Source organism: Coptis chinensis, chromosome 3, assembly GCF_015680905.1.
Source record: "Coptis chinensis isolate HL-2020 chromosome 3, ASM1568090v1, whole genome shotgun sequence".
Classification (NCBI taxonomy): domain Eukaryota; kingdom Viridiplantae; phylum Streptophyta; class Magnoliopsida; order Ranunculales; family Ranunculaceae; genus Coptis; species Coptis chinensis.
The window spans coordinates 76,178,473-76,191,430 of record NC_141458.1 but is presented as its reverse complement, the minus strand read 5'-3'; the positions used below and the strand labels follow the sequence as shown (position 1 = coordinate 76,191,430).

Sequence of the window (12,958 nt, the reverse complement as noted above, 5' to 3'; positions counted from 1 at the left end):
GATAATAAAAATAGTTATTTTGTCAATTTCGATTTTATAGATCTAAATTCCATTATTGTTTGTTATCATTTCATAGTTATTAATTAGATTTCGATTATTGTTTAGTGAAATCGCATAAAGTTAGAATCTTTTCATTATGTTTAGTTTAGATTTAATGGGAATTGTTAGTTTGATGAATCAAGGCTAAATCCTCCATTAGAGGGTTTGATGAAGCCTTGATGAAAACTTAGTGGTTAGTATAGAATTGGTTGTAGAATCTATTCCACTCTAGAAAGTCGTGTTTAAGCCATGAGAATGGGTGGACGACTTCACATGCTAGTTAGTACTTTCGGTAGAAATGCCATGAACACTAGGGATTAGAACTTCGAATGTCTTGCCGTAAGAACGTGAGAATCGAGATACAAGAATCTATACTAGGTTATTAAGTTGGATTCGAGGTGGATTCAATTCCCCTCTAATCCTTTATCTAGATTCAAAAACAAGCATATTTCCATAGTATTCGTAGTTAAATTCAACGTAGACTCATTTTAGTTTCATCGTAGTATAACACCCTTCGTAAAGCTCTCATTGACTTAAGAGCGACTAGTTAGACTTAGAAAACAATCCATGCTAGGGAACTAGGAGTGGAACGAACTTCGTACTCCATTTAGTGCAATTCGCATTGAGAGTAGAAGATTTGATAATCAAGCACGTAAAAGTTAGAAAGTTTAGTTTACTTACGTTTTGGATTCGTAGTTCATTTCGTAGGTAAACTATTCATTTTACAGTTATCATATATCCCAAGTCTACACTACAAGGCAGAAGGTGAGGAAATTGGATATGAACGGTCTCACACAATTGCAGAGATTGCATGAGTTGTTAGCAAAAGAACATTATTTTGAGGAATTGAGACAGGATGAGAATACCAAGGAGATAACGGGGTTGTTATGGGCCCATTCAGAAGGTGTTAAGTTGGCTCAAAATTTTCCAACAATTTTTATGTTAGACGCTACCTACAAAACTAACAGGCATCAGTGGCTTTTCGTACAATTTGTTGGGGTGAGTTCAACGTGGAAGTCTTTCACCGTGTGTCAGGTGCTGCTTCAGTCTGAAACAACAGTCGACTATGAGTAGGCCCTGTGTAAATTTAGTGGCTTGTTTGGTGACATAAGCCCATCCGTGATCGTGTTTGACATGGACTTGGCCCTGATGAGTGCCACTGACAAAGTTTTCCCTAACACACACAAGCATCTATGTAGATGGCATATCGCTATGTGCGTCCTTTCAAAATGTTACGATATTTTTCCAACTACAGAACTTGTAGAGAAGTCCCAGTTCTCGTGGAACATTGTAGTCAAATCGAAGACAAAGATTATTTCTCAGCGTAGATGGGATGCTTTGGAAAAATATTACAGGGTTGAGTACTCTAATTTTGTTAGTTATTTGTGAGAGACTTGGTTTCCTCACAGGGATCGATTCGTATGTTGTTGGACTGACCAACACATTTACTTTGGGAGTACAACAACTAATAGAGTTGAAGGGTCTCATGCTCAGGTGAAGCGTGTACTAGAAAATGTAAACTGTCATGATTTTTTGAGTATGTTTAGCTTATTCCACCCGATTCTAGAGATCCAGATGTCCGAGATTAGAGCTACCTTCGAGAGGAGTATGATTGTAACTCAGCACCACCCCCGGATTCCTTTGTTTCGTGAACTCAGAGGCCTTGTCTCACACAAGTGTTTGGACTTGCTATTTGAAGAAATAGATACCCGCGTAAAACATGTTAAAGATGGAGAGATCAGGTGTTGGTGCAATTTGGAATAAGTGTAATTTGATTTGATTTGATTTTACTTGATTTTACCCCAAACGACATAGTCAAATCATTTCACCTTTGAACCAAACGATGTGGGCTGGTCGTTTGACCTTTACACCAAACGGTCTGAGCTGGTCATTTAAGAGAGAGCTCTCTGTTTTTACACCAAACGGTCTGAGCTGGTCGTTTGAAACAGAGCTCTCTATTTTTACACCAAACGGTCTGAGCTGGTAATTTGGCATTTATACCAAACGATGTGGCTGGGTCATTTGGCTTTTATACCAAATGACATGACTGGGTCGTTTGGACAAAATATTTTTCGAATTTCATTTTGTTTTTATAACACTTTCATATCCAAAAAACAAACAAATTCCACTTTCAAAACATCAAATTTATATACCAACACATCAAATTCATATACACTTTCAAATTCATTTCAAAACATCAAATTCCACTTCAAATTCAATTCGAATACGCCATCAAATTCAAATACATCAATTTCCACATCAAATTCAGATTGAATACATCAATTTCCACTTCAAAATACATCAAATTAAAAAATACATAAATTACATCAAAATCGGAAGCCGCACTAAAAAATCAATTATGATAATTGTACCGCCCACCACTATACTTGCACGTAGTCAAGTTGTACGCCTCCTCGAACGAGGACCTTGTTTCTTAGGGAATATTATTCCCACCCAATTATAGACCTCTCTCTAGCAATTGACTTGTTTCATCGATGACGTTGTTCTGTCAAAATAAGAATACAAAACAATTATTAATTACCGTTTTCAATGACCGTAACCAAAACACAATTAGAAAATCACAATACTCACAATCGGTACATAAGATGGAACTGTCTCTAGAGAGAAATGGATAGGAAGTCGCTCGCGATTTACCAATCGAATGTGAGAATGGCTCACATACCACTCCATGTACTCTGAATAACACTCGCATGGATAAGTACAGATGGGTCCTCGATTGTTGGGTTGGATCACGTGATTCTACCACGACTCCCAATATACAAGCCCAACAGTTGTCAATGTCCATTTCACTTCATACCCGCGTCCGGCTACAGTCCTGGTCATGTAATTTGGTGTTAGAGGAGCTGCAGGTATAAACTGCACATGACCCAACTGACGCATGACCCTTGCAACGCAGTAAATCTCTACAACGTCAAAAAAGCATATCATTCCCTCAAAAAAGGCAATGTCATCGACTAGGCGTATAGCTCTGAATGCATCGTATGGACACCAATCAACCTTAAACAAAATAAAATGTGTCATTAATCACATACTCAAATAATCAATTACTAATTTTTTTTTTGAAACAAACTGAAATACTTACATTGAACACCGTTATATCATCAATTATCATATCACTCGGTAATACTGCAATGCATGACATGGGTTCTCATAGTGCACAGCGCTAACTGTGGGTCTAAGAATACGCGACCCAGCCAACTTATACTCTAAGTTTGGGATTGGCCTGAATAACGGGAAGTACTCATAGATCCACGCCTAGATATATACACACACAGTTAACATACTAATAGAATAATATAATTAACATTAAAAAGAATCTGCAAAATATTTAAGTTTTACTTGAAGAGTCGAAGCCGAAACATCTTTCACCTTCGCATTACGTGGCAGCCCCAAGTCCTCTATATAGAAAGGCCAAAATTGCTGCACCCACGATACCGCCCGATCTCTTTGAATTTCAAAGAACTTGGTCAAATAATAAATGCACTCCAAATTCCCGACTTGTTGGTGAAGATGGTACATCCAAAGAAAAATAGTAGATAAGCTCTTACAGCCCTCTGTACCTCTGCCAAAGTTGACACCTTCCCCTTTATCGCGGACCTTCCCAGCAAATTGGCTCCGCAAGAATTCCAGCCTTACCTTTGAAATGAACCGGCTTGCGTCCATCTCCACTTTAATCACAGGCTCCGAGACACCAAGAGCACAGTGTAGGAGACTCTCTGATTGTTCACGGGTTAACTCCGTGTTCCCTCTAACTACTCTGCCTCTAATTGCGATCCCTAGGATTTGGGAGACATCATCCAAAGTCACAGTCATCTCCCCAAACAGAATATGGAAGGTGTTGGTCTCTGGAAGCCACCTCTCCACAAACGCAGAGACCAATGCCGAATCTTGATGTTTGTAACACCCAAATACCAGATCATAAAACCCAGTCCTCTTAAGCTGATTTTCAAATTTGGGAGATCTTTTGAACTCATTCTTGAGATCCCATTGGCTTAACTTGGATAGATGCGAAACACACTTCAACACTCCGCGCTCTGCTTGAAACAACAAAGACTCAATGAGGAGAACCAAAAGGTTTTGTAAAGACAAAGGAAAATCAAGATACTAAGTATATGATAATACTTTATTTTCCCAAACATCACGAGCCACATGCACCGAATAGTCATACAGAAGCTCTGACTCAGTAGGGCCACCACCATATACACCTCGTGTGTACTCCAAATCATCCTTGGATTTTCTCACATAGTCTACCACTGGAGGTGCTTCAACTTCGACCGGTGCTTCAACTTCCAATAATTCTTCTTCTTCCAAATCATCATCCTCATCTTCATCACCAGACTCTTCCCCATCATCTCCATCCTCTCCTGAGTCATCCCCATCATCATAAACTATACTCTTCCCACGATCCATTGCTACATTTACATCTATATCTAAATCTTTATCTACGTCATCTAAATCTTTATCTACATTAATATCACCCTTACCCTCACTCTCAGTATCTACATTACTCGGAACAACCTCATTGTGGTCCCCTCTATGCACTGAGGCCGAGGTGCCCGCACTCTTTTTTCTCTTTTTCTCTCCTTCTACATCACCTACATTCGTAGGATCATCATCTGCTTTTATATCGCCTCTACGGATTGAAGTCGTTGTTTTCCACCACCTATCTCTCTTCTTCTTAGGCTCAAGCGGGTCACCGCGACCCGAAGAGGAACGCCGCCACCAAACAACTTCTTTACACCCTTGAATGTAGTTTTCACTACATTCTTGACATTCTTTGATCGAGGACCCATTGCTACAAAGAAAAATAAAACAAGTATTAGTAACTATAATAAGTTTAGTCAAATTTAAATCATATTCTGATTTTTAACACTACTATTACAATTCCAAAACCTCCATAGTCTTCCATGTATGTTATGCCTCATGCAGGTGGGAAAAACAGGTGAAATAGGGAATACTACATTTAGTCCCTCAATGCGATACAATCATTTTGCAAACTAGTGGTATCATTCCACTGCTTTTCCCCAATCAGTAAAATAAGATTTCATTAATACAAGAACTAGCAGCATGATAAAATTATAGTTATCGACAACCAAGAACTAACAACAAGATAGAATGATATACTATCGAAGACACCTTAACACCAAGCTCTCTTATTACTACTCTATAACATCTAAGGAAGATCACCAAGCCTAGCCTTAAATGATGTCAATGACGTTCCACTCATTAGCTAGACCTTTATTCAACCTGCGAGATTTAAACTATGACAATCATAAGTCTTTAAATCAAAGGAAACCAACCAAAATTCCTTTTTGCAATAACACATTTGTTTCTGACAATATTTTCATACTCAAAACGGTAATGAACATATACAATTATATTCGCCGTCAAACTATTTCTCCTCTCTTGATATTGGTCCACCTAAGAATTTTGCAAGTTCAAAGTACTGCTAAGTGAAACTACACATTGAACAAGCAAGCATGCTAAAATATCTGACTCACTGAATATGAACGCAAAGCCATTCATACACTCGTTACGAAGCAAGATCTTAATTTTCTTTTTCGATAACCATAGTCAACCACCAAAACCAGTATAAAATTCACTTTTCCACCACTCCACTCTTTCTAAGATAATTTCCAAAAAGACTAAAGTACAGTGTCCGAAAAATAAAACTACACTACAGCTTCAAGCAAACCCTACTCAAGCATATACCACACCGAACTTAGCCATACACTCTTACCTAACTAGTTTCTAAAAACAGTCCCAATGTCCAATAACCAAATATATAATCTCTTCCTTCTAGTTATTGCAATCACAAACAAACAGTAATACATAACCATATAAAAAATGGGCAAGACAAACAAGTAATTTTCTATCAGGCATTTTATCAAACGAATTCTAATTTTGTGTTTTCAAGCCAACAAACAAACAAAACAAGCCAACATTCAAACCATATTTAAAGAAACATCAACAGCACACACCACACCAGCACGGACACAAAATATATACCACCCCACAAACCATTCAAAACTCGACCAATTGATATAGAGGCAGTAAAAGAAAAAATATATATATATACAAATCTAAAAATGGAAAAAAAAAAAAAAAAAATATATTGGGCTAAGTAGATCGATACCTTATGGTGTGAAGATAGATCAATACAATAAAACAAAGGTTTGGTTTTGAGCTTTTTTTGTTACAAAGCTCGAAGGGTTTTTTGGGCTTGCGCGAGAGAGATAATACCGGTGGAAAAGGTTTTCCCGGTTCCGCGATTTAGGTGGGGGGTGTACTGGGCTTTTTTTTTGGGTTTTGCTGTTTGGATTTGGGCTGGAGGCTGCCCAATCCAATTTGTGTGGCGCCCAATACAGGACTCTATATTAATATCAAAGACGGTGGAAGGAAAGCTATCTTGCTTTGCTTTACTGGAAAAGTGCAAGCAAGAAGACGATGTGGGTAATATTGGGGGTTTTATTGTCATTTCCTTTTGAAAAGTAAAAGAAAAGGACAGCTGGGTAATAGAAACAGCCCATTAAACCCCTGCAATTGATAAAGCCCATTAAAAGTGCTCTGGCTCGTATTGAACTTTGGACCGCTCAATTGTTCCCTAAATAAACAAATTTCGGACATAAGAATTATTTCACAAGTCATGAAACTTCGATTTGTTTGTTAATTTTTTTCCTCTTTCTACGCTCTAGTCTCTACATGCAATAAGCAATATCAATACCTGATTTTTCTCACTTTGTCAATTCGAATTGACAAAACAATCGAGCGGAGTTATTAGTCCGTCACTTTGTCAATACCGAGCAGGGTTTAATTCGAATTGGTTTTTTTTTGCATCTATAAAATGTTATCGGGAGGCAGGGGTGGACCTAGGAGAGGGCTAACAGTGGATATATGCCTATATCCCCCCTAACTTCCCTACCCAAAAAAAAAAATTACTATATTTATAGTCTTATACTATGAAAATGAGGTTTCTATCCATATTAATCTGTGGGCATGTACAAACCCAATAAAACATCCTTGATCTAGTCATATAGGCCCACTCTAGATATATATACCTACCTTCATCTAGGCCCACACCTTCCATAAAAAAATTTCTACAGTTCAACTTTGTGAGGGAGTAATATTCTCATTCAGGAATATTAAGCACGTGTTCATAAGCAAGAGTTCTACCTCCAAGATCGCTCCATATTCAGCTCATTTCATGTAGGTGGTCTACTTCAGCTCGCTACAAGATATCTCAGGTCGAAGAGACAACCTCAAGTAGAACGCTTCATCTGATGACACCATTCCTTATCCAAATGCAATCATTACCAGAGCCATACCTGTACTTCCAATCACCGTGATCTACGAACTACTACAACCACTCCCAATCATCACAACATTCCTACCAAAACCAACCTACCACTCATTCTTAATCTCCACCCCACACTTGTACATATCAGTACACGTGTCTCGCAGATCTAAACTCCCGGCATCTATAAATACCACCTACCTGAACTACGTGAGACCTGATTCTTTTCACCCCCCAGAATCGAGAGATAGATACGTAGGCAGTTCGCTCAAAACGAACTCTGTCTTTCCCAAATATCAAATCCTTTTCCCCTCTTAACCTTGTATGTAGAGTAGTACTAATACGCTCCTTTACATTGGCCTCATCTATGGTCTTGATTACTTGAGAAACAACTTTACAAAAACAAAAAACCTCAAGCCCACGAAGCATGGCAAGCCTCGAAGCTCAAGTCCAAAGTCTAGCAGAGCAGCTAGGCTTAACGAATGAGAATATTACCCTGCTCAGGCAGGAGAATGCTGCTCTACGCGCACAAGTGAACGCACAACCACCATTTGGTACCATCACAGAGAACGGCATCAACGAAGTTAATCAACAGATTAACGAACTATCGCAAAAGATCGGCCAAAGTGCAGTACGGAAAGACGCCACTTAGATTGTTCAGAAAATGCTCAAAACATACAGAGCGTCCCCATTCACTACTGAGGTACTCGGTAAACCCTCTCCTCAAGATTTCATCCAACCACGTTTTCCAATGTACGATGGCAGCACGTGTCCTGGTCAACACGTGGCTCACTACATTCAAAGCCTTGCACTTTATAGTGCACCGGAGTTCGATCATCTTTATTGTCGTCAATTTCCTACCAGCCTCAAAGATGGTGTACTCGATTGGTTCTTTTTACTCAAGCCAGACTCGATAAAGACCTTCGAGCAACTCACCCACCTGTTTGCTAGTCAGTATGTTCACAATAGACTTAAAAAAGCTGATCTCGATTCACTCTTCCAGCTCTCATTTGGCGAGGATGAGACCATTCGCCAATTCCTAGGTCGGTTCAAAGTCGAACTGCTATGCATGGAGAGCGGTCTTAAAGAGTCTTTTGCCACACTGGCATTCTCCAACGCCTGTCGAGTGCGTAACACCGAGCTCTCCAGGTCATTGATGAAAGAACGTCCTGAAATATTGTCCGAGCTATATGCTCGAGTTGACAAGTACATCAAGTTGCAAGAAGCCCTGGAACGTCAAGGCCTAACAGGAAAACAAGAAGTGGCAGCTATCTCTGACAATGACCCACCCACCAAAAAGCGTCCCTGACAGTAGGAACAGAAGTCCGAGCACATAACAAACAACAATCGTGAGTTCGCTGTTCTTACATGATCTCCCAGTTACATACTGGACAAGATCAAGCGAGCTGCATATTTTTGACCTGACGTATGATAGCCAGCAGATCGACCTGACAAGCCTTACTGCGCTTTTCACCAGGCAAAGTATCACGAAACCGATGCATGCTGGGGGCTAAAGCGTGACCTCCAGGACCTCATTGAAGCAGGACATATCAAATAGTACACCAACATTGCTGATGGCGATCTACGCCATAAACTCATGGCTTGCTGGGTGCGCAACAAATCTTCGCCTTGCCATGGTCGCTACAACGTCCAAGCTCGCTCCCATAGCAGAGGATGTCCCAGAGACCGTTCCCGCCATGAGCAACTTCAACACTCGTCAGATCGTGACAATGACAAAACCATTCATGTGATCACGTTTCCAAATGATTCAGTAACATCATCCAGAGAAAAAATAAGGCACGTAGGCGCCCTTTAAGAAGTTTACCATTTTTCCTCCCAGGCCGCACCTGCCCCATGCAATTCTGGTTGCAGTTCAGGTGATATCACTTTTATGGAGGCCGACCTCAACAAGGTTTGCCTCCCTCACAATGACGCACTCGTAGTCCATGTCAAAATCAGCGACTGGACAGTCAAGCACGTTCTGATAGATCCTGGTAGTTCATGTGCCATTTTGTTCTACCATACCATTCAAGAAATGAACTTGCCCAAGTCAATCTTCATAGACCTAATCGCCCCTCTCTACGGGTTCAACGGCTCCAGAGCCGACCCAATCGGTGACATCATACTCCGAGTCTCTGTGGGAACTAGAGAGGACAAAGTCAGCTTCAATACGCGTTTCAGCGTTCTGGACATCAAATCGTCCTACAACGCCATACTAGGACGACGTTGGATTCATCAAATGCAAGCTATACCAACCACATTGCATCAAGTACTCCGCTTTCCTGGCCCTAAGGGCATGATGGAGCTTCGGAGCAATTAGCTCGAGGCTTATCATTGTAATCAAGTCCTCTCAGCGAATAAGACCGCCGACCCACATATCAGCACAAGGAATGAGCCCACTAGTTACACAATGGCCAAAGACTTGGTCGTTGAGATCAAAGCCATAACACCAAAACAGAACGCTGGGGATTCCAGCAAGAAGGTTTACTCGTCTGTAAAGACCCCAAAGGTCGCCCCAACAGTTGTTGTTCTACCAGTAAAGACCCCAGAGGTCGCTCCATCAGTTGTTGTTCCATCAGTCAAGACCCCAGAGGTCGCTCTAGCAGTTGTTGCTCCACTCGTCAGGACCCCAGAGGTCGCCCCATCATGTGTTATACAACCAATACAGATTCCAGATATCACTCCATCCCATGTTGTCATGACCACAGAGGTCGCATTAGCCCCTGTTGTCATAACCACAGAGGTCGCTCTAACCCCTGCTGCCAATTCCACTATCTCTCAGGTCGACACAACATCTCCAAAGATCAATCCCCTTGAGGACGCATCATCGTCAAAAGCAGCACCCCCACCTGTAGAAAGAGAGCGAGTGAACTTAGGAACAAAAGACGACCATAAGTTCATCTATATAAGGGCTAACCTTGACCCTACACTCAAGGCCCAGCTTGTAAACTTTTTATCTATAAATAAAGATGTTTTCGCTTGGTCGTATGTTGATATGCCCGGTATAGATCCTAGTGTTGCATGTCACAGACTAAATGTAAACCCTAATGCTAGACCAGTTCGTCAGTGACCTCGAAGGTTATCCTTAAGATTTCAAAAAGCCATCAATGATGAGGTCGACAAGCTCAAGCAAGTCGGTTTCATCAGAATAGTTGATTATCCAGACTAGATCGCTAACATAGTAGCAGTCCCAAAAAAGAATGGTACAGTTCGCCTTTGCATTGACTTCACCAATGTCAACCAAGAAACACCAAAAGATAGCTTTCCTTTACCTAAAATTGACCGACTTGTGGACCAGACCTGTGGCCACGAGTTTCTGTCATTTATGGATGCTTACAGTGGGTACAACCAGATCCCACTTGCCGAGGAAGACCAAGAAAAAACATCATTCATCACAGAACAGGGAATTTACTGCTGCAATGTTCTCCCGTTCGGCCTCAAGAACGCTGGAGCGACTTATCAATGACTAGTCACTGACATATTCCAAGACATGTTAGGGGATACCGTGGAAGTCTATATCGATGACATGGTAGTCAAAAGCAAAAAACCAGGTGACCACCTCACTTACCTTGAGCAAGCGTTCTCTAGATTGCGCCAAACTCGAATGAAATTGAATCCAGAAAAGTGCCTTTTTGGAGAGTCCTCCGGGAAGTTTCTGGGGTACCAAGTATCACAGCGCAAGATCGAGGCTAACCCAGACCAAATCCGAGCATTCTTGGACATGCCCGATCCACAGACAAAGAAGCAAGTACAGAAGCTGTCAGGAATAGTTGTTGCACTCAACTGATTCATATCAAAAGCGTCAGACAAGTGCAGAGATTTCCTACAACTTCTTAAAAAAGGTGAGCAGTTCTCATGGAACGACCAGTGCCACCAAGCGTTCTCCACCCTCAAAGAATATCTGACAACACCTCCCATCCTAGCCAAACTAACAGATGGGGAAATGCTGGGGATTTACCTAGCAATATCAGACTTTGCTATCAGTTCGGTTCTCTTCAAGGACGACAACAACTCAGAGAAACCGATCTACTTTACAAGTAAGACGCTAACTCCAGCTGAAAAGAACTACTCTTACATTGAAAGAGTTGTACTTGCATTGTTATATTCTACAAGAAAGTTCAGGCTTTATTTTTAAGCACATCCAATCAAAGTACTCACCGACTTTCCGCTCAAGAAAATCCTTCATAAAGAGAATAAGATAACTCGCATGGCAGTATGGGCCGAATAACTTGGGGAACACCACATCGAGTTCGTCCCACGCACCTCTCAGAAAGGACAGGTCATTGCAGATTTTCTCGCAGATTTTCCCATCGACAACCTAAATTGGGAACCAGAAACAGATATCCCATCCACGACGAAGCACAACAAATCAATCTGGTCTCTCTTTATAGATGGTTTTAGCAACCCAGGAGGGAGCGGAATTCTTAGTCGTCTTAGTGTCACCAGATGGAACTATGATGGAGAAATCAGTTCGCATCGAGTTTGCAAATTCCAACAACGAGGCGGAGTATGAGGCACTAATCATGGGGCTTCGAATCGCGCTACAACTTGGTGTACAGGATATTCAAGTCTTTAGTGACTCGCAACTAGTTGTTCGCCAGGTTGCTAAAGAGTCCACTACCCATGAAGGTAACCTTTCTAAGTACCTTCAAGTTGTTTATCAGTTACTTCCTTCTTTTAAGAAAGCCACTATACATCACTTCTTGCGTGACGAGAACCGTCACGTGGACAGTTTAGCCTACCTGGCTACTCAAACGCCGAACTGCGCCCCTAGGCAATTACTCATTGAAGTAGTGGACTGACCTGCTTACCAAGTGGAACACATCCTAGAAATCAGCAACTTGTTCCCACTCTCTGATAATCAGATGAGTCAAACGTGGATGCAACTCATTATAGAATACATCCAGCATGGTACACTCCCAGAATAGCGTGTCAAAGCCAGACAAATTCCATATTAGGCTTGCCATTACTGCTTGGTAAATAACAAATTGTTCAGAAAATCTGCTGGCGGACCTCACTTGAGGTGTATAAGCCCAGAACAAGGTCAATTGATTTTTGCTGAAATTCATGAGAGTGCAGAAATCATGTGGGAGGTCGCTCGTTGGCCCATAAAGCGATCTCCCAAGGATACTTTTAGCCCCGAATGGAGATTGATGCCAAAACGTATGCCCTCAAGTGCATCAAATGCCAGACCTATGGCCACCATATCATCCAACCAGCCCACAAGTTAATCAATATTGCCTGCCCTTGGCCATTTCACATGTGGGGATTGGACATCATGAGACTGTTCATCCCACAAAAGGGCACCGGTTTTTAGTTCGTCTTAGCTGCAATTGATTACTTCACTAAGTGGGTCGAAGCAATTCCTTTAGCTCATGTCAAGGAATCACATGTCAGAAACTTTATCTGGACTCACATCATCACCAAATTCGGCTTGCCACATACTCTGGTGATGGACAATGGTTCCCAATTCAAAGGAAAAACAGTCAAGGAGTTTCTGGCCAAGTGGAAGATCGTTCATGCATTTTCCACTCCTCAGTACGCGCAAAGCAATGGCCAAGCAGAACCTACCAACAAAGCAATCCTGGAGAATTTGAAGAAAAA

General features: G+C 41.3%; 1 protein-coding gene across 1 annotated transcript; it reads right to left on the bottom strand.

Annotated features, from left to right (window-relative positions):
- Window positions 1–2,799: 2,799 nt before the first annotated feature.
- On the bottom strand, window positions 2,800–3,873 carry LOC147510856 (uncharacterized). Its single transcript, XM_086598270.1, has 3 exons — window positions 3,400–3,873; window positions 3,178–3,315; window positions 2,800–3,057 (listed from the first exon to the last, which is right to left on the bottom strand). Exons 1-3 carry the CDS (start codon window positions 3,871–3,873, stop codon window positions 2,800–2,802), a joined length of 870 nt encoding a protein of 289 aa, XP_086454396.1.
- Window positions 3,874–12,958: the final 9,085 nt, after the last annotated feature.

What these genes read in the sequence shown, in the direction of transcription:
- LOC147510856 (XM_086598270.1), bottom strand. Translation starts at nt 3,873, where the DNA reads ATGACTGTGACTTTGGATGATGTCTCCCAAATCCTAGGGATCGCAATT. An exon ending in TTTCGGCTTCGACTCTTCAA is followed by an intron (nt 3,316 to 3,399) that starts GTAAAACTTAAA and finishes GTATATATCTAG; the next exon opens with GCGTGGATCTATGAGTACTT. An exon ending in ATGCATTGCAGTATTACCGA is followed by an intron (nt 3,058 to 3,177) that starts GTGATATGATAA and finishes ATTTTGTTTAAG; the next exon opens with GTTGATTGGTGTCCATACGA.